This window comes from Calidris pugnax, unplaced genomic scaffold (genome assembly GCF_001431845.1).
Source record: "Calidris pugnax isolate Ruff unplaced genomic scaffold, ASM143184v1 scaffold14, whole genome shotgun sequence".
NCBI lineage: Eukaryota > Metazoa > Chordata > Aves > Charadriiformes > Scolopacidae > Calidris > Calidris pugnax.
The window spans coordinates 1,347,685-1,370,447 of NW_015090793.1; the positions used below are offsets into that span (position 1 = coordinate 1,347,685).

A 22,763-nucleotide genomic window follows, 5' to 3' on the forward strand; every position below is an offset into this window, starting at 1 on the left:
AAGTGTAAATAGATAGAAGAAGATACTACGACTGGTCTAGATGACCTCTGTTCTTTCTGATTGTATATTCATTGTAGGATGCAGCTGATTAAGGCTTGGTGCTCATTTCTTTTTAACCTGTATAAATATGCTCAGAAATTAGTTTATACCTTTTTCCTAGCATGAAGAACTTTCATTGTGTTTACCCAGAGAGAGTAATGCTCTTGCAGACAAGTAGGCTGCAGAGTGAATGGGAATTTGGAAATAATTTTCTTTGTTTTAAAAGCTCACAGGTAATACTATTTTTAAACCTTGCATAGATTTATTTTTAAGTATCTTTTTTTCCTAGAGAAAAACAAGACCCAGTCTCAAATTTGAATTAACTAATTTGTCTGTTCAACTTACCCACTGTGTTCTATTCTATTTGTATATTTTTAGATATGTTTTTTAAAAAAGGCTAACCTGTATAAATATGCTCAGAAATTAGTTTATACCTTTTTCCTAGCATGAAGAACTTTCATTGTGTTTACCCAGAGAGAGTAATGCTCTTGCAGACAAGTAGGCTGCAGAGTGAATGGGAATTTGGAAATAATTTTCTTTGTTTTAAAAGCTCACAGGTAATACTATTTTTAAACCTTGCATAGATTTATTTTTAAGTATCTTTTTTTCCTAGAGAAAAACAAGACCCAGTCTCAAATTTGAATTAACTAATTCAACTTAACCACTGTGTTCTATTCTATGTCTATATTTTTAGATATGTTTTTTAAAAAAGGCTTTTAAGAAATACCTTAGTTAGTCAGGTAACAGCAGTGATTCCAAGTCCGTGAGATGGCATTGTTCGTGATTAAGCTGCTGAATATTTTTTGCCTTTCTTTTTCCCTGTGTTAAATGTGCAAATGCATCTCTCAGTCCTGTCAAATAAACATCACTTTGCAAATGAGCATAGGTGTATCTGTAGCTTGACAGTAAATACTAATCCCTCTTAGCAGACATTAATTTCTTTTGTTAATTGATCCTTAGTATTAAGAATTTATTTTTCCATGTTATTAGTAGAAAAATCTTTCCAGAACCTGAAAATATGAACATTTTGCATTATCTTCCTAAAGTTTTCACTTGATATCTTTGACTACTGCTGTATGTTCACATTACTAGTACTTTTTTTTTTTTTAATTTGGTCTCTTATGAAAAAGTTGCATGTGTCTCTTATGTAGATACTCTTTCTTTCCTTTGTATGTTTTTGAATCTATTATCCAATTTTAACTGACATAATCAGGTATATTTTAATATCTTAGAAATTTCACGAAAAAAGATGATCAGATAGGAGCTAGAGCATGTAGAGATAGTTGCAGCTGAGGGAGAGACTCTGGAGTCGCTAACATGTGAGTTCATGTGAGAGAATCCATGTGAAAGAGAAATGAGAAACCTGTTAGAATTTGCCCCTCCTTAGCTATCTCAATCATTGGAAGAAAGCTGGATTTTGTGAGTTCTGGTGCCCACCAGACTACTTGGGTTTTTTAAGAATGTGTTATCCAAGCGATAGACTGAATTGTTGTATATTTCTGAGTCTGCTAAACCATTTAAAACACGGGGTTCGAAGTTTAATCTACCTTTTCCAATGTATTGTAACCTAAAGGTCAGGGGAGTGGGCTGGGTACTAAGCTTTAGAGAAGAAAGAGACTGTAGCCCCTGATACAAGTGTTTTACAATTTTTTTTCCTTGGCCAGCAAATGCTTACAAGTGTAGGAAATGGCAAGAGAGAGGAAGTGCTGCAGTAGCTTTGCCAAGAGTATTTGTGTGTGTTGCAGTTCATTTTTTCATTCCTATTTGAGTTCTGTGTATTTACACGTATTTCCACTCCACTTAATCTCTGGTAGATGTTGTTTCAGGTTCCGCAACACTGTCTGATACAAACTAGCTTTATACATTGGGTAAGAAATGTGATCCTAGACTTGGTTTTGGTGTTGGATTCAGGAATTTCGTGCTGCTTTTCATAAACTATGTTGTCCCAGTAGTTTCCAAAAAATTCCAGACTTGAATGTTGCCACTGAAGGTGGCATTAACTTTCTTGTATAGATGTGCTAAACTGACAAAGTTTAACAGCATAAGTTTAAAAAATAAGCACATCAAAGAATGATGGAAAAAAGGAGGCAAGAATATGATTTAGGTGTACCTGTTTGCTTCCCTGTTGTTTGTGGTTCATGTTAATTTGTTTTTAAATATCCAACTAGTGCAAAAGGAGAACTTGAAAAATTGCAGTGGATAGTAAGTAGGATGTTAATACAGGAAGGATCTGTAGTGAACGTACAGGGCACATCTGTATCATTAATATTAGGTGTGCTGGTAGTTAAGTAATGGAAGTGTACGCTAAAAGCCATTTCCATCTGCCACTTTAGCACACATAGCAAATGGCTAGCTAATGAATTTTATTTAAAAACATTCATTTTCTAGAACTGAGCAAAAGGTTTAGCAGGCATTTAAGTATTACGGTGCTTACTGAAACTCCTCCAAATCTGGTTTTCCTGAAGAGCAATGGCAAGACAGTTTTTAACCCATAAATGACAATTCTTTCAGCAGAAGTGCTATGGAGGCCTAGTTGATGAGTAAAAGCACACGTGAAATTCTCTGTCCCTGAACTCTAGGAATTGCTAAAGAATTTACAGGTTAACGTGGTTGCATTGATGAGTTGTCTATGTAAAGGACAGGCATATTCTGTTCAACACAAGTCATTGTATTGGGTTTTCTAGCAGTTTTGATTGTATTGCTAGCGGATATTTAAAGGAATCTCTAAATAGAGCTTATTGTGTTGACTTAAAGATTGATTTTGACTCATCTGAATGTTATAATTTGTTTTTTATTAGATTGACCTGTCTGGAAAAAAAAAGGAAGCAGATATATCTCTCTTCGTTGACTTACAGATTGATTTTGACTTATCTGAATGTTATAATTTGTTTTCTATTAGATTGACCTGTCTGAAAAAAAAAGGAAGCAGATATATCTCTCTTGTACAGTCCTTACCTATCCAGGAACAACCAGTGTTTTGGGGTTTTTTATAAATATTTTCAGGAAACATCTCATACCCTCCACCCCCACAGAAAGAACTCTTGGCAGCATGGAAAACAGGAGCAGTGTTACACTGTCATATAATACGCTGTTGATCCTCAACCTTTTTATTCTGAGCTTTGCTTGAGCAAGTTTTTCAGCCTTCCATGTTTTAGTGGGTCCTGCTCCTCACCTTTGTGATCTCTTCAGGAACACCATTTCTGTCTTTATGCCTTTCTCCTCTGGAGCTGACACACCACTGCTTTGATCCCACTACTGTGGGATCCCACTACTTAATCTTCATCTCTTCTTGCAGAATGTTGAAAAAGAAAGATGCAACAGAAGATAGAAAACACAAAGCAGTCCAAGGGTTCAAAAGTCAAGCCCCCTGGATGTTTATTTAAGCATTGTGTCAATTGTAGTTCAGTGTATATCTACCCAGTACATGTAGACAGCAGGATGGTTTCCTCTTTCCCTTCTTTTAAGGCTCCAGATGTGGTCTCACCAATGACGGGTAGAGAAGAATCATCTGCAGCTTACTAGCTGCACTCCTGCTAATATGCCCTAGGAAACAATTAGTCTCACTTTACCTGAGGGGTGCTACAACGCTGTAGGTAATTTAGTATTTCTGCTATTGAAAAAGAAGGATGCAACAGAAGATAGAAAACACAAAGCAGGCCAAGGGTTCAAAAGTCAAGCTCCCTGGATGTTTATTTAAGCATTGTGTTAATTGTAGTTCAGTATATGTCTACCCAGTACATGTAGACAGCAGGATGGTTTCCTCTTTCGCTTCTTTTAAGGCTCCAGATGTGGTCTCACCGATGATGGGTAGAGAAGAATCATCTGCAGCTTACTAGCTGCACTCCTGCTAATATGCCCTAGGTTTCCTCTTTCCCTTCTTTTAAGGCTCCAGATGTGGTCTCACCAATGACGGGTAGAGAAGAATCATCTGCAGCTTACTAGCTGCACTCCTGCTAATATGCCCTAGGAAACAATTAGTCTCACTTTACCTGAGGGGTGCTACAACGCTGTAGGTAATTTAGTATTTCTGCCAGAATTCATTCTTGGAATAGGCTGCTTGATATGCCTGGTGGTTTGGAGTTTTATGCAGGTGTAGAATTGTTCTCCAAAAACTAATTTGATGTTTCTTTTCAAACAAAACTTTTTTTTGTTTTATCTTTATCATGGGGGGAAAAAACCCCATCCAATTCCTTGTACATCAATACAATTATAACAAGGCTGCATGCAACCTACAACAATACTTTTGAGAAGTTTGAGCCTCCAATTCCCTTCTTCCCCCTCTAGTTATTTCAGGGTGTATTTCTGTTCAGATAATAGTCTTTGTGTTAACAGTAACTTTTTGTTGTAGAAAGTTTCTGCAGAAATTGCTACTAGGGTTTTTATCTTCCATTTCAAATTACCTTGATGCTTTTATGGTTGTTAGAAGCCTTCCCAGTCGCCACAGGTCTGGCTCCCTGTTGGTTTCATTTATATTTGTGTGGTCAGTACCAAAATTTTTAGTGTTTTGCAAATTTAGAGCCATAATGAAATCAAGCCTCAGTGCTCTTTATAGTTGAGTTATTTTTATCTTTAATTGAATAAAAGCTTTATTGAAGCGAGCCTCCAATTCCCTTCCTCCTCCTCTAGTTATTTCACAGTGTTTTTCTGTTCAGATAATAGTCTTTGTGTCAATAGTAACTTTTTGTTGTAGAAAGTTTCTGCAGAAATTGCTACTAGGGTTTTTATCTTCCATTTCAAATTACCTTGATGCTTTTATGGTTGTTAGAAGCCTTCCCAGTCGCCACAGGTCTGGCTCCCTGTTGATTTCATTTATATTTGTGTTGTCAGTACCAAAATTTTTAGTGTTTTGCAAATTTAGAGCCATAATGAAGTCAAGCCTCAGTGCTCTTTATAGTTGAGTTATTTTTATCTTTAATTGAATAAAAGCTTTATTGAAACTGCTTTAAGATTTCCATTCCTCATTAAGCAGAAAGAGTAGATAGAGCCTCAAGTTGTCAGACTAACTGCGAGATTGCTCTCTGTGAAGCCACAAAACTCTCTCTGTTTACTCTCTGCTTTAAGATCCAAGAGAGCTGCTTTAGTCCTTGATCCTGAAATATGTTGAAAAATCATCACCTGTATTTGGCAGCAGGGAAGGGAAATGGCACCTCAACAGCTGGATATTGTAGATGTTGCTTGTAATACTTCCAAGGATGAAGGAAGACTACTGATCTAGAGAGTACTTGCTGGAGGAGAAGGCTACAAATAGCCCAGAGGTGTTCTATAAAATCAGGAAAATAATAATTTAAAAAGTAAATAAGAATCTTTAGACAGATTTTGACAAAACTCTCTCTGTTTACTCTCTGCTTTAAGATCCAAGAGAGCTGCATTTAGCCCTTGGTCCTGAAATATGTTGAAAAATCATCACCTGTATTTGGCAGCAGGGAAGGGAAATGGCACCTCAACAGCTGGATATTGTAGATGTTGCTTGTAATACTTCCAAGGATGAAGGAAGACTACTGATCTAGAGAGTACTTGCTGGAGGAGAAGGCTACAAATAGCCCAGAGGTGTTCTATAAAATCAGGAAAATAATAATTTAAAAAGTAAATAAGAATCTTTAGACAGATTTTGAATCAGCACCAACATAGTGTTAAGATCTCTCTTTACTTCTGGGAATATCTTCATTAAAAATCACAAGGATTTACACTAATTTTGCTTCCTTGTACCTGTGGATTATGTATGTCCTTTTAGTATGCAGTTAGACTCATGAAAATATCATTAGAAGTTTCACTGTCATTGAATTCAGTGGTATTTGAGTATTATCATTGTTTTAAAAATTCAAGAAGATGCACAGAGATTTTTATCAGCGGTGTAAAAGCTAGGAAACCAAGAACTAAGCAGGGAAAAAAAATGAAATACTGTAGAGGAGAAAAATTGATTAGAAAAAGATATTTGTCTCAAATTTACTGGTAGAGAATTGAAATATTTTGCAGTCACATTTTGCAGATTGAGAGTCAGGTTATTTTGAAAAGCTAAAGTGGGCTGCACTATTTATTTTTTTTTAACTAAAGCTGCTCGTGTTTTTGGAGATTCAAGAATAGCAGTTTTATATGTATAAATTCAGAATTTTGGAGGAAAATACTTGGGTTACTTGTCAGATATTCTTATATAAAAGGAGAATTTGAAGATACTTCCTGGAAGTGAATAGCTACGTGCTGATTGGAGATGGATGGTACACATGGAACAGGAAAAACAGAATCCTGCAAAATTAGCTTCTCTGCATTCCTTATTTTTTTTAAGACTGGGCCTTTGTGTGTACAAGTGAAGAAACTTGTGTACTTCCCATAGTAGTTGTGGTTGTAGGACCTTGTCATCTGTTCTGCTCATCCTGGAGGTATGGTACCCCTTTCATTTGGAAAAAAAAAAAACTTTTAAAAAAATTACAGAACACTCCTATTTGTATCAAAACTATTCTACCTACTTGTTTTGAAAGATAAATTCTGTTTCCGAGCAAGTCTGCCTTACAAGCTTAATGGTAAATACTGTACTTCCCTCTTGAATTTCCCCTTAAATATATGGGTAAGTGTCCCTTTGGGGATATTTTCACTCTTACATTCCCTGTTTTAAAAGGAAGTGTACCAAATTAAAACATTTGTATTTTATTGCAACTATTAGAAGTTCTATTCTGTTTCTTCTTTTAGGTGAGAAACCTTTTGAATGTAACATTTGTGGGAAACACTTCTCACAGGTGGGAATATTTTATATTATGGTATACTTGAAAATGAAATGCATCTATGTGTTGATTCTAAGAGTAAACTTGGGTTTAAGTCTATAGATATTTTTTGTTCAAAGACTTGACTTCAGGGATAAAATATTAAAATGTCTTATTTGAAAATAATGTTAAATGTTTGAGATTTCTTTGATATGTTTTGTACCTTTGACTCTATCTGCTCTCAGTAGATGCGTTACGTATTTTAACTTCAAATGAGTGTTTAACTATACAGAGCCATCACTATGTTTGAAATGCAAAGAACGTTCACTCTGAGACTGTGCTTTTGCCTTATGGTTCAGGTTCTGTTGTGAATAGCACTTTTACAGTGTCTGAAAAAAAATACAGGTTAGAATTTTAGATAATGTTGTATTCACAGTACTGTTTCATCTTCCTAAATGGCATAAATTATTAAGCAGGTTTTTTGAAGTCGGTTTCTTTCTATGAAGAACGGCACAATCTGAAGTTACAAAACTCAGCTATGATTTAAAAAAAAACCAAGCTTGTGAAATTCCTCATCTACGTACGGGGCCTAAGCTTTAGCTGTCTCAGTTTGCTCTCCAATGCTTGCTTACTCTTCTGGGTGCAACAATTTGTTTGCATTTCTACAAATTTGGTGCCTCGTCTTACGTTTCCAAAATATCTGTTTCTTTTCTATTTTGTTGGTTGGATTATGTGCACTGGAATACAGGAGACAATACACAGGTGCATAACTTTATACTAAGATTAAATAACAATTATCATTGAATAACTTTGGTCTTTCTTATGGTTTAAGGATTGGAGTTATGTGGTCTCTGTCTACCTACCCACCAGGGCTTGTGCTTCTCTTGCTCCAGTTTTGTAGTCCCCCAGTGGGACTTCTTTGACCCATGAATCGATGCAGTTGCATCCTCCACTGTTACTAAATATGAATATTTAGTGAGCATCCACTGAGCAATACTGTTTCATTGTGCTTATCAAGCCATTTTGGAAAAGCTGGGTCTGCTTGTTAGGTGATGAAAGTGCATTTTCACTCAGTTGGATGGCTGAACTTCTAGTTACTAAAGAAAAAAGTGGGTATTTCCAAATTCCATTAACATTGCTTTTGGCAAATGGAGTGGTGTTCTGTATCATTGCTGCTGGGGAAGAGGGAATAAAAAGGCTTCACACGTTCAGAGTGGATGAGAGGGATGACAGACACCTCATGCAACATGCAGTGCTCCTCTTTAATAAAAGCAAATGAAAACCCCAACAAAACTGGAAGTTTCTGCCTTTTAATTAAAACACTTCAACAGCTCCCCTCCTCTTCCCTCCCCATTACCTGACTTGCCTGAAGGTAACCGTAGACACGTGCTGATGGACGACACCTACACATCCAGAGCCTGAGCCATAGCGTTCAGCTTGTGTGCTGCAGTTCTGCTGCTGGTCATGAAAGGGAACTTGCATACTTCTCTTGAATTGTGCAAATAAGTGAAACTCCACCTACCAGAAAGTAAGATGCAAAGATAATTGCTATCTACTTTTTGCTTAAAAAACCATCTCTGATCTTGTTCTTGATCTTCGCAGCCTGCAGGCACAGAAATAGTCACGCTTTTCTAATTTGAGCCTTCATGTTCTGTGCCTTTGAGACAGTGCAGTTGCTGCGTCTGAGAGTGTGTCTGCTTCTGCTGAATGTAACTGATGTTCCGTGTTGTTCTGTGTTTTGGAATGTCAAACAGAAGATGAAGAAAGCAGGGAAAAATGACATGGGAACTCATAGTCTGGAACAAATAACCATAAATGTCTTGGATTTTGGGAGAAAAAGGTTCCTTTTGTACTTCCAAGCCTGCATCTTCCCTTACCTCTAGTACCCAGCCTGTTGCTGTGTGGGCCTTCTCTGCCTGGTGATCCAGGATATCGTGTTTTACCTTCTGACTATCCCCCATTTGGGGGACCATATGCACTAGTTTCTTCACTTTAAAAGCATGCCAGATACAAATGGACCAAGTCTAGCACATCTCTCTTGTTTCCAAATTCGTGAGGGGTGGTATGCAACCAGTATCAGTAAGAGGATTCTTCTGAACATTATTTTTTCTTTTGCTGAAATGCTGGCAAAAATCCTCACATGCTTTTTCATTGGGATGGCATATTATGCCTTAACCAAGGTTGTGTGCCACCCTGAAAGCTTAGGAAGAATATAAGTTACTGATTGTTTTAACTTTTTTTCTCTCAGCGCAGTTAGTAACAAGCTTTTGCCCTCATTAGGAGGAATTGCCATAGGCTTGTAATAAAGAAGTGGATCTACTTGCTACTCTTTGTAAAACTTTGTTACTCTGGCTAAAAATGCCTGTATGTGAATTATTTCAGATTAATTGTTTCACTTCAAATTCACCATCTGTCTTTATCCAGAATAACTTGAAAATGCATATGATATGGTTTGGTTTGTGACCTGGGTAGAGGTAAAGGTTCTGTCTTTTTTATGTTTCTCTCAAATGCATCTCTGCATAAAATCCCTTGTCTTTGCAAAGCACAAGTGGCTCCATGGAGAAGTCAGTCTCCTCCTTCATCAGAAATCAGCACTTAATACCCAAATCCATTCAAAGAGAGGCATTCTAAATTTGGGCCTGAGAGGACAGTGCTTCAGCCATACTGTGTCTGAAAAACTTCACAGGGGTTACAGAAAGCTCTCTCAGGGTTCAGACGGTGATGCCTTTAATATTGTCCTCTGTATCTATTTGTGTGTCTGCAATACTTTAGGTCTGGTATATTATAAACTCTGATTACAGTGATTGATCATCACAGGTAAATTTATTATCTAAAGAAGTAGGAAGAAATTACCAATGAGTCTTGTTTTTATTGTCTCACTGTGACTAAGGAGGACATGATAATCTTTGCATCCCCAATTTTCTTTCCTGATTGAAAGGACTTAATGTTCCTTTAGTGTACTTAGATAAAACCAGGTAATTATCTATCAGAGAAAATGGAAGGGTTAAAAACTGACTGTGGAAGTATACACAATTTATGGAATATCTGCAGCTCTTCTCCCCAGGCGAGCTGTATCTTGTGCTTTGAGAACTGGACTCTCAGTGGATTAGCCATTCAGAAGCACCAGTGGCTTTAAAAAAATAAAATAAAAAAGAAGTTGGAACGAGTAAGATGGTTTTGTCTGGTCATTATATGGTTTGCCTGCTAGATTAGCATGATTTTTACAGCATCAGGACAGGAAAGATATGTAATAAAAATTAGTTGCCATTAATCCCATTTGTTCATTTCTGTACTTGCTGTTCTGTTTTCTTTTGATACAAGTAAATATTTATATATTTGGAGCACTTGGCTCTGAGTACTGTATGTTTTGAAAAATGTTTACCCTATTATTTGTTTTTAACCTCCTGCTAGGTGAAATCAGACATTCTGATATAACAATATTTTATTTGTAGGACAGGGAAAATGAGACTAACATGAACCGTATTACTAGTAAGTTTTCTTCTTCACTGCAATCTAGATAGTGTAATTTTCATTTATAATTGGATCTGTTTTCAACTATAGGTCTTTCCTTTTCCATAGCATTTGATTCCAGTCTTCTTTTTTTTTTTTTACTGTTCTCATCAGTATATAATTGCATACATAAGCAATTCCGTTTTTTTTTTTTTTTTTTTTTTACTGTTCTCATCAGTATATAATTGCATACATAAGCAATTGGATCTTGAAGTACATGGTAGTCTGTCTTTACTAGATAAGAATGCTTGAATTCCTACATGACTTGTAGTCTTCACTGCCTTAGAATTAGGAGTAAAGAGCCAGTCTTATAGTTCCCATCATTGTCTTTTTGTCTGTATACAGCAACAGGCTAGCTGAATTTAAATGTCTACATTATTGTCCCTTCAGGCAGGTAATCTCCAAACACATTTACGTCGACATTCTGGTGAAAAGCCATACATCTGTGAAATCTGTGGGAAAAGGTGAGTAGAATTGTTTGTCTTGGTAAAGTTAACATGATAACGCTTGTTCATGTTTTCTTTAATCTTCCTGATAAACTAAGGGCCAAGAGCTAAGGCAGTGTGCTGCTCCATTTTGTTTAAAAGACAGATGGGTACTGATGGGATTAAAAGACATAAATGTCTGCAAGTGTCTTGTTGCAAGTCTCAATAATAAGATAAACATGTCATTGCATATATAGTTTTACCCCCCCCTTTTTTTTTTTGGTATATTGGTATCTTTAGTTAAGAATTGTTGTGTCTATTTTGAACAGTGTGAGTCCCAGTAAATCATGCAATTTGGTACCTTTACCTTGCAGGGTTTTTTTCATTATTTAGTCATACAAATTTTGTTAAATTTTATGGACATTATGAAGTATGGGAAACTTGATGAATTTAAGCACAGCATTAAATATTTCTGCCTTCAGCTAACAGGTGACAGAAAATACACTAATTTAGGAGTAGCATTAAAGTAAGTTAAATGCAGAATAGACTAGTAGCAACAGGTATTCGTTATAGTTGATTTCCACATGATACCCATTAGGAGAAAAAGGGGCTTATAAAGACAGTAACTGGGTTTCTGTATTCTGTTACAGATTTGCTGCTTCTGGTGATGTTCAGCGTCATATTATTATCCATTCTGGAGAAAAGCCTCACCTGTGTGATATCTGTGGCAGAGGTACGTAAGAGCCAAAGTTTCTGCCTCTGAGGTTTTTTGATTGAAATGTGAGGAGTCATTTTAATCTCGGTGTCTGTCATATTTTTCTAGGGTTCAGTAACTTTAGTAATTTAAAGGAGCACAAAAAGACCCATACAGCTGATAAAGTATTCACCTGTGATGAATGTGGGAAGTCATTCAACATGCAACGAAAATTAGTAAAGCACAGAATTAGGCATACCGGAGAGAGACCATACAGCTGTTCAGCATGTGGTAAGATTTACTGTGCACAGCTTGGTGGTGCCTTTGCTTTTTGAATGATAGGTAAAAATTCCTGTGTCAGCAGAGTAACAGTTAACCTGTCTCATATACTTCATAATCTTTTATTTGTTGTATTAAACTCCTTGAGTTCCTGAAAATAAATTCAAAATTGAACTTCAGTTGAAGAATAGAGAAAGGAAATAAGAGGAATCAGTGTTAGGTATGTTTGCTAGCAAAGTACTGATAGTAGCTGCTTCAAAAATTGGTATATTTTCAGTATAGTCCTTTCTGATGGAAATCCAGGTTGTTTGGTATCACTTGGTCATTCATGGAATCTTTTTTTTGTTGTTCTTGTTTATTTTTCCAATTAAACACTGTTTGGATTTAACTACAATCTACCATAGAGTTTGATAGTAACAACCTTTTGCTACTTTGCTTCAACCTCTGGAATAAAATCAAAACTTGATGAATGCTTCATATCAGAGAACACCCGTTTTCAAAATCTAGATAGGTCATACTTACAGGTGGTCTGAAAATGGCTCTTTGATCAATGAATCATCCTTATATAACATAGTTCTCAAAAATTGCGTTGTCTGTCCTTAGTTCCTGCATTACTTGGCATCCTGCATACTCCATCCTTTTCTGCCCTTCTATTTTGGTATAATTTCATTGACATTCTGAGGAATCAGCTTTGGATGAGGGTAGCTCCATATGATAATGTCCAACTGAAGTATATTTTATTTGTAATGTCTTGAGGCACAAGAAAGCTAATTTTATCAGAGATTTTGCATTGGAGGAAGGAAATATAGACATGCAGGATATGAAAAACTAAACAAACAGTTGTGTTGTTGTCATTAAAACAGGCTTATTTTCATCTTGTAGTGGTCTTTTGATTATTTTTCATTTTAGCCAGATCATTTTGTTCAGAGAAGGCAAAAATTGTCCAAAGAGAATCTGATCAAGTTTTAAGAAATCATTTGCAGTACACAAAAAATCCACATGTATTATTCCAGTAATCTGTAATGTTACTGTTACTGCTTAGTGGCTTTTTTGAAGAGAAATCTGGTCAGTAGAGCAAAAAGTATGATGCCGAAAATTGAGACTGCAGTTTTACTGGGCTTTCAGATAATACAGATTTTCATTAATATCTGTCCACACAAAATAGAATAATCTTTAACCTAGGTAAAATGAGATAAAATCACATGCAGTTACCAGCTTATTTCTTCTTTCCTAATGAATGTGAGGTGAATCATATAGCAATTCTGGAAATTAATGCTCTCTTTTTCTGCTTGTTCTTCTGTACTTTGCCTTGGTTCAGCCTCAGACACCTTCTTCTTTGCAGTAGGGTAATTGTATTTATTTGAGCCTGTGGTTCTGAAAATAGGCAAACAATTGAATATTTTATTGTATTCTAATATTTGCAACAATAAAAAAAAATACAATTTGGACACATCTGGCTAGAATATAAAAAATAGACTGCTGTATTACGTTGGCTCAAAGTTAACCAAAAAAGCTAACTTTGTCAGCAATTTAAGAATAGTTTTTGGTAATGAACAAACCACTACTTTCTATGATGCAGTTCTCATTGGAAGAATATATTTAGAAGCTTATCAGCATCCTGTTTTTCCAGACAGACAAATAAAATTGATTATTTTAAAATGTTTTTTCCTCCATGAAGATTGATACAAACTGAGAGCACTCACAGCTTTCTAAGCCTAATGGATGTTCCCGTCTCTGGAGACAAAAACTAAAGCACTGAGAAACACGAGTTAGAAAATCCTATCAAGGAGAAGAAACAAGTCACTGAATAGTAAAAATAGATGGAACTTGTTTGAACCTGTCCTAGATAAACAAAGTACCGTGATTGGGACATACCATACCTTATCACTTGATATTTCCTCCAATTAAAGCATGTTTATGCGCTTCTGTTAAGAACAAAATCTTGATCTGTCACTTCTGTCTTGCAGGGAAATGTTTTGCAGGCTCTGGTGACCTGCGTAGACATGTGAGGACTCACACAGGAGAAAAGCCTTATACCTGTGAAACTTGTAACAAATGCTTCACTCGCTCTGCTGTCCTGCGGCGGCACAAGAAAATGCACTGTAAAGCCCCCGAGGAAGGTCCAAACACACTAGATGAGTTTACTCAAGGGATTGAAACTTCTGACCTTGAGAAATCTCAGAGTTCTGACTCCTTTGGCCAAGAAATGTCTGTTACGTTGTTACCAGTGTCTGTTAAATTTCCCATTCGTCCAACTGCAAATTCAACTGAATTTGATGGTTCTGCGGATTCTTACTGTAAGTTGCGATCAATGATTCAACACCAGGACTCAGCGAACCCACAGAAACTGAACGTGGATTCTGCTAAACTCCCGAAAGCTCCGACACAGCAAACTCCTCCACCACCACCATATGCTTATGCAGATGCAGATGTATCTTCTGCAGAAGAACCCTTACAGTCGGACAATATTCCCATGATTCGTTCCTCTCTGGTGAGCTTGGACAGTCAGTGCAATGACCCACTGGGCAGTCGAACATCATCTGCTGCGTACAAGAATAATGAAGGACCATTCTTCTCCAGCATGACCCTCTGGGGTTTGGCTATGAAGACCTTGCAGAATGAAAGCGAATTGGAACAATGAGGGCTCAGGTGACTGTATCAAAACTTCTTCGAGGCATTTCATGCTAAAGTGATTGCGATCACACTGCAGTGTAGAGATCAGAGCTAGTTTTTAAGCCATCTAGCTTGGATACCGGTAGAAATCAAGATACGCGTGCCCAGAACCCGGCGTAGGCTGCCTTTATACTGCTCCTTAGCAAAGTTCAAATCTAGTTTCGAGGACCTTTGTTGTTCTGTGACTGCGCTGTGTTGCTCATGTGTTGCCAGGATTTACTAAAATTTACCATTTACTAAATTTGCCATTTAACTTGGTACTTTTTACCTGACAAGGGTAGGATGGCCCAATGTCTAATTTCATGATATGGGTACAATTCAAGTATGGGTCATCAGAGTTGTATAAGGGTGTAGATATGAAAAGAGGAAAACATTTAACAAAACCCTAGTGAACCTGAGTTTCAGTAGTGGCTTTCTTACCAGTAGGATCATTGGTTTACATGACTTGAGTATTGTGATATTAAATTTCAATGTTAAATACTGGACAATATTTGTGATAGTGCAAAGTAACTGTATATCTAGAAACTTTATTTTTTTACAATAAAAGCTTTTTTTAGTATTTTATAAACTATTTTGCACAGCAGATTATTTGTACAATGAAGACCAAGGTCAGGAAATGCGAATAAAGGGAAGTTGTTTTACGTTGTATCATAATTGCTCAATGTGTTTCATCTCTTAATGAAAGATTTTCAATAACATCCATCTGTCCCAGGTATCTTTACAATGCTAATGGGGTTACCACTGCAAGAAGAGCTGCACTATAAAATAAGTGCAATCAATACACAAGTAGATTGTCTTGCATTTCAGTGAATTAGTGTAAAATATTGGCTAATTAATGGAATGAATAGACTTTTACAGGACAGAAACTTTGCTTAGAGGCCTTTTTCTGCTTTGGTGCTTTGAATGGTTATATTCATTTTCAGTATAGATCTGTTGCTGCATTTCAAACTGCTTGCTAAGGTCACGAGTTTTACTGGCCTAACTTTTTCCAACTCATCAAAAAACTTTAGTAGTGTGTTGTCAAGCTTTATGCTAAAACATTCCTTAGATACTGTAGTTTTTGAAATGAAAATATACTAACCTTTTTTCTGAAGTTCATTCGCAGGCTGGAAAGTCTGATTGAAGTACCACAGAGTTGATTGACATACCACTTATTTCCTGTAAGGAGGCTCAATGTTCACCACTAGCAAGACAGCTGTGAGTACTGGTATCTCTAGTATTATAAGACTGCAAGGGCTTCAGGGTTGCACATGCATGAAAAGTAGTCCAAAATTTATTTGGGACTACAAAATTGCATAAACCCCCCAAACATCTGGTTATATTTTTTTTTTTTGTTGTGAAAAGAAGCAGTTTGTAGGCCAAGCAGTAGATTTCAGTGTTTTGCAACAGCTAACAAGTTCTGGTATCACTGCTGTTTTAATAGCACTGCAGTTCCTCTGCTGACAAATTCGTGTTTGTGTAAAACTAATAGCTGGGACTGTCCAGCAATTTATATGTAAAGTCACATTTTCCTGGTGTTAAAAAATACGTTGTCACTTGTATCCCACTAAAGCACAAAAGTTCAAATCCATTATAATTGTCTAGTTCTTGGTAGAACAGGAATTAGTTTTGCTAGAGCAGGATTGTAGACCACAGGTGACTTACAGTCCACTGCCTGCATTCTGTGGAATTTTAGAGACTGGAAAATACAGATTTTTTCATGTTTTTAAAGTGCTCATCACTTCCCTCCCCCTCACGAATTCAAAACTAGCTGTTCAGTTTCTTATTGTGTTGGCATCACACATTGCAGTTTATTTCTTCCCTTCCTTTACTTTAAAGGTGCCTGCTCCTCCCAGTTTTTTAAGTGCTTTCAACCTGGATTGAAATGAATATTTCACTGCATTAACAGACCAGTTCAAAAAACCCCAAACAACCAACAAACAGATGCACTGGAGAGAAAATTGGGATTTTTTTTTTTCACCTTTCTTTTCTTGTCGTGCACATATATTAGGAAACTCTAAACATTTATATTTTTCCAGCCAGCGAGGTCAAAACAAAGAAGTTTTTGCAGTGCCTAATATAAAAGAGTGTGTAGGCTAACAACATAGTCCCACATAGGATTAAGCAAGGAATACTTTGTATGTTTGAACCCTGAGCTCTTCTCTTACTCGTTTTCTCTTGTGTGATTTGCTGGTGAACACTGCAGATCTTTGTGCAGATCGTCCACATGGTGTTCAACAAGCTGTGGGTTATGGTTCTGTCCCTGACCACGTGTGGTCATGCTCACTCTGCTCTCCTTGCACAAGTGCCTTAGGGAAAATGCTGGTATCTGCCAGTCACTAGCTCTGTAGCTTTCCCCTTGTCAGAAACTATTCTTAGATTTACTGACCCCAAGACAAAATAGAAATTTGATTCTGTTCCCATGAGGATTCTGTTGCTTGGAAAGAACAAATCTGCAATTTGTGAACCTCCTAACATTTTAGGTGCCTCTGGCTCTGCAATGGTTTTCCTTTCTTGATTGTATTTTGGTGGAGTCAGTACAGGATGTGTTAAAAACAGACCATGTTGTAACCTTTATGCTCTTCTAATGGAGTATGGGAGGCTTGTGTGCTTTACTTTGGAGGAATGTGTTATTGCTGAAGACTTTCCGGTGAAAATGGCATCCTGAGATGCTTGTAAGCATATGGATTAAATTGCTGGGTACCGAGTGCTTTGTGCTGAGAGGACAGCCCTGTTGCAGAAGGAATAATTTCTCCTGCCTGGCAGTGTGTCTTTCTGTGAGAGTGTTTCACACCAAAACCATGAAGGTTCTCACACCTGCTACCAGATTGTGAATACTGTTTGCAGTTTGGGGAGTTTGATAAAACACCGTGGTGCAATGTGGCATCTTTGAGAAGGAAGTGGAAAAAACACTGGTAGGAGCAAACAGTTCATCTGAGTTTGTGCAGCTGGAACCAGAAAAGGCAAGACTTGAAGCACTGGGCAGGAGCACTAGGAATGGTTATTTCTAACTGGCTTGAAGGAAAAGCTGAGCAAGAGAGAAAATTCAAGAGATGAGTAGATAGGTGGAGGCAGATGGAAGAGAATGAATTTTTGTGTGTGGAGTAAGAGGTTTTGGATTAAGCAGCCCCATCCCTGCAGCCACTTTGCAGTGAAAATATCGCTGCCTGACTGCAAAATGTATTTTCGTTTTTTGTTTCCAAAATCAAATATAGCATGTCATTTCAATTTAGAATTGTCTAGTGCTTTTCTCAGTAAGTCCTTGGTAGAAAATTAACTTGAAAGAGGATCTTCTTCTGTATCCTAAGAATTTCCTATGGCAACCATAGTGAAGGTCCATAATGAAGAGGATGTTTGAGTGTGAATAGTAAATATGGTCTGATGGTCCTAATACTGCCATAGAGCTGGCACAGTTGGAAAACAGCAGCTACCCTGTGACTTTGAAGAACAGGTGGAAACCGTGGCATAATTATTGAGCCAATAGTATTTCACAAGGAGCAGACACCCAGCCATGGCTATTGCTCATAAATATCCATAGCCAGCATGCTGAGGGGGGTGAATAAGCATCAGTCACTTGCTAGTAGCAGGCACTGCTGAAGTGCCATTATAATCGATGTAAATGCCATGCTATTTAAAAAAAAAAAACCACGTTAACCAACCTGGCATAGAAGGACTGCTAATTGTTATTTATTAGGATAGCTGTCCTGCACTTCAGAGCTGCTGTTCAGTTCATCTTGCAAACTTGAATCACTTTCGTTTACAGAAGATGTAGGTAACTGCTCAGGGTTTGGTTTGGGTTAGTTCAGTGCAGAGATCTCTCTGGCCTTTGACTCCTGCACAATATAAAAAAAATAAATTATAGTAACGTTTAAACTTGTGAAGATGTTACTGTGGGGTTTGGATGATTTAAGGGCATTAAACCTGTACAAAATGTAACCTGCCATTTTTACGTGGGTATGTTTTCTGTGTGTACATAGGAAAATGATACATCATATAATTCAGTCTAAGTTCAAATAACTCTCCCTCCAAAAAAAATCCTCTGCTTATCTTGAGACTTACACTCTAGTTGAGTTAGAACTGAAAATAACAACTTGTTTAAGGAAGGAGAACTTCACTAGGAAGGACTTACCACTTGTTTTATTACCTGTTGCTATTGAGCACGTATAGTGGTTTTGTGGTCTGAGATTTTATCTGCATTCTCTCGTAGTCTTTTTAAACCTGGCCCACTAGATGTTTTACAGATTATTGAATTCAAAGATTGGGCTTTAGAACAGAGCATCTGTGCTTTGTTTTCATGTCTTCTTCAGCAAATCCAAATAGACTTAAAACTCCTGTTGATAATTTTATAGGGAAGTAATTGCTACACATGAAATCTTCCCAAAACATCTAAGTGGCATATACAAGAGCAAGCCAAATTTAAGACAAAAATCGGTGTGAAGCAAGTGGAACTGGCCCCATAGGCCATTTGCTTCTGGAATCCACTTTTTTCTTTCCTTGTATTGTCTTCCCCACCGTGGGTAGCTCCATTCATACGTGGACAGCTGCATTCAATTCTTGCTGCTCACTTCATGCCACTTACCCACCCCTCATAATCCAGACCAGAGGTTAACATATTCAAGCTCAGTGCGGAAAAATGTAGAGGCATATAGGTAAATGGAGTCCCACATGGTTGTGAAACTCTGTAAAAGTCTCCAGTCTCCGTGTTTTGGGAGGGTGTGCTGGGATTTTGGATATTTAGCTTTCTTGCTAAGGAGCTTGTTTGAGAAGTGATGCGTAAACCAAACACGACAAGAAATGTAGTAGCCCTGCTCGAATGGAAGACTTAATAGAAAGCAAGCAAACGTGAGCTTTATAGGCAGATTTGAAGGAGGAAAATGTGATAGCTTGGGAAATGTCTTCTAGTGACAAGTGAAGGGCCTTAGATGCAGCTATTTTGTAATTCAGTATGCTAATGACTTCAGAGTGACCTGTGCTCCACTGTGCTGCAAATAGATTTCTTTGTATTGGTACACACAGGCTTGTGCTTTCTGGTCCATAGCCTTATTCATTAATCCTTACTGACATCTATTATTGAATTTGCCTTCTCTAAACAGTTGGTTTCTATCTCTGCTATTAAATCCCCATGCTAGAAAACAGAATAAAAATTACCCATAAAACAGAGTCTGGTGAAGACACAAGCTAGTGACTCAAGACATTCTTTTTTCTAAAAACAGTACCCCTACTGTTTAAATATAATTTTTTTTTTTTTTTAGTAGTTGATATTCACATGTGTGTTCAGATCTGACAACAGTTTTGTTCTCTCGGTGAGGGAATTTTTCCTGGAAGGTTACAAAAGCCCATTAATACAACTGCACAATGCAGTGCTGAGGAGCGTGCATGCATGAACTACAAGTCTGCCAGCTTTTTGTGAAGCTCTGCAGGGGGCAGTATACTGAAATAAAGCCTTTCAGGCCCTTTTAATGTAGTTCTGACCTTCCACTCTATATTAAACAGATGACTGGAACCAGAAAGATAGGTCATTGTGATTGCAGTTAATATTTGTAAGGACCAAAGCAGCTCTCAGCCTTTGAGGTAGAAGGGAATCATCTTAAGTGTGAAAATGTATCATCACAAGAATGGAGAGGATCAAAGGAAGGCCAGCTGGTGCTCGGACATCTTTTCATAACCTTTATTACAATGCTAGAATACACTAACCTCAATGGGAAGTCCATTCAGTTCATGTATTTCAAATAGATAATCTGTATTCTGGTGAAACAAAGAAAGCTAAAAAAGCCCCTTCTAAAAAGGGGGTGGTCGACACAAATTTGCCTATGATTTAATCATATTGGTTTTCTAAAGTCAGCTTAGCTTTTTCAATGCAAATATGTATGACATGCTTATTTGGGAAGTGGCTGAAAATTTGTAAATTGAGGTACAAAGAGTTCGAGCTGATTTTACTGTGTTCTATTTCCACTTCAGAATAAAGGCCCTCTGCATTTTCAGTTGCTGTGCACAAAAAGTAAGGCCCAGTATTTCATGGAAAAACTATACAGAACAGACATAAGCATTAAGTCATCCAGGAGGTGTGTATACGTGGAGTCACACAAAGACCTAGATTAAGGCTGACTAGTTTTGACAGACACCAAAATTTAAGCTTGGGCTTCCAAGGAACATCATACACTGTAAGTATATATGGAATTAGCAATATCAAAGCAGAAAACCAACAAAGACTGCTGTTAAGGGGTGGGCTGTTACAGTGAAGTCCTGTCCCCACTAGATTTGTGCTCAATGCATAGGGAAAAGCAGTGGGACTGTAGGTATAGAAAAGAGGTGAGCACTTTTGTCATGGTATTTTTTAGATGGAGAATGCTGGAGCTCACTAGAACATCAGTGTTCAAACTCAAGTGTTGAATGGTTTAGTTATTACTTTCAGATTTGGATTTCAATCAGTCGCTTTGTGAATTTGTTCTGTGGATCCAGAATGGGGTAAGCATCCCTTCTACTTGTGGAACAGGGACTTACTTCCAACTGCAATGTTTTCTCTAAAACTTGACAGCTGTGTCAGAATTGCATTATTTATGACGTTTGGACTTGACAGGAAATTCAGCACTCAGTCTCTTAATACTTCAAAACACCAAACAGACAAAAGAATATTGCTTTTTCTTACCCAGAAAGTGACGGCAGACACTCATCACATCAGCTGAGTAATGACTGCAGCCTGTGAAACAGGTCTGAGGGGCGCAGGAGTTCTGACAGCTTCAGCAGATGCAACAGCTTCGTTTCAGTTCAAAAGTCGTTAAAATAATTCCTAAATGCTGAAACTCAGAAGAAAAGGTATTTAATTTATTTTTCTCCAAGTAATTTGCATGTCAAATCTCTCTCCCTCTCTCACATGTACTCTTTCCCTCTCTCTCCCATCGGTGATGTCTCTCTCAGCAGCTGTCTACTCATGAATCACTCCTGTCATCTGAAGCATATTTTTAACACTTCTGGACGTGCTCTAAAAGCAAATGCTGTTAAGCAAACAATTTGCACTGCTTTTCCCTACACTCTCTTCACTTCCCCAAATCTTTCATCATCATGATTTTAAAAGCTGGGTCACAGGGGAACCAGGTAGTGGAAAATACAGCCTTTTGTATTTGTGAGAGTATCATAATGTTACATCAAGTTCTCATGTAATGCAGATCTGTCTGACTTGCAGGAGACTTGAAGTTGCCTGAAGCTTGAGAATTTCACTTCGTTAAGATTCATATGAATGTTGCCTTTGGTTTCACTCATTGTAGTCTGCACCTTCTCAAGCTCAAACTTCAGTTTGAGTTTAGGAATGGAGCACACAAAAAGAAAATCACTGTCAAAGCTTAGTTCAGCTACTGTTACGGTAAAGTAGATTAGATTATGCCATGTTTGCCTCAGAGCGGTTACTTGACAGTGGAGAACGTAATCATGGAGCCTGATAAATTATTTGCCTTCTAGTAATGAGTTTCAAGGCTACCAGAAAAAGGACATTGACCAAAAAAGTTTTGATATTTTCTGCTTTTCTCATCTCTTCTTTGGCAGATGAGGCCAAAGGCCCCCCCTTCACTGGGGCCTTAGGTACCCAAGGATCTTCGCTAGGTGCCTGGAAGGCCTTTGGAATCATCCAGTAACAACTCAGATAGGAAGAAAAGTGTATTTTGTTCTTCTCCCACTGGCTAGTAAGTGTCTTTTCTGGTAATTCAAATATTTGTCAGGATAACAAGTTGTTGAGCTCCGGATCCAAATGATTACATTGGCACGTGGGGAAAAGAGGAATCCTGATTGTACCCAGCTGGAAAGAACTTTCTCTTTCCAAATAAAATGCAGCTTTTAAATACCTAGGACCCAAGTTAGTTTTGATTTTGTCGAAGTCCAGAAGTGATAACCCTACAGGATGCTTTTGACTAAAGTCAAGTGTTATACAAAAAGTATTTATGAGGCACGCACTTCCACTTTGTGCTTGCATCTGGAACTTCTGGGTTTTTTCTTGTTGCTTTGATGTCAAATCCCTTTGTATTTCTTAAGTGCTTAGAAGAACCCTAGTGTGACAAAATACTAATAATGAAAGTCTAGAACATAAAATGGTATTGTGTAATGTGTTTCTGGTAAGGAGTGCTCCCATATGTGGACTGCAATGTGGAATCATCAGAGTTATCACTTCTGAAAGTTTTGTGTTAAACAAGGAAGCTTTGTCAACCACCATTAATATCACCACTATTCAGCAGCTTAATTATAAGATCTGTGCTATTTGCTGTTCTCAAAAGTTCTTCCCTCTGAAGATGTGATTAGGCAAAACCTACCATTAAAAGGGCTTAGCCCTTGGTATTACAAGAAAATTCTGACATTGTAAGTGCCTAGAAATCAGAAGACGAAAAGCATTTCAAAATATTTGTTGCCATTATTTGTAAGTCACATTCATGATGCTTTAGGATATAGCCACATGGTTTTCGATTGTGTGGTTTGTATCAAGTAATAGGT

At 37.4% G+C, this 22,763-nt stretch overlaps 1 protein-coding gene across 2 annotated transcripts in view; it reads left to right on the forward strand.

Moving 5' to 3' along the window:
* The window catches only part of ZBTB49 (zinc finger and BTB domain containing 49), a 34,042-nt gene that overhangs the window by 5,563 nt on the left and 5,716 nt on the right, over positions 1-22,763 (forward strand). For both annotated transcript variants that reach the window (XM_014936083.1, XM_014936084.1), the window contains 7 exons: positions 6,721-6,767; positions 10,632-10,705; positions 11,317-11,399; positions 11,490-11,651; positions 13,607-15,509; positions 20,942-21,104; positions 21,828-21,964. In XM_014936083.1, coding sequence (XP_014791569.1) covers positions 6,721-6,767; positions 10,632-10,705; positions 11,317-11,399; positions 11,490-11,651; positions 13,607-14,280 — 1,040 coding nt within the window. In that variant the 3' untranslated portion in view covers positions 14,281-15,509; positions 20,942-21,104; positions 21,828-21,964. The remainder of the gene's footprint in view (positions 1-6,720; positions 6,768-10,631; positions 10,706-11,316; positions 11,400-11,489; positions 11,652-13,606; positions 15,510-20,941; positions 21,105-21,827; positions 21,965-22,763) is intronic.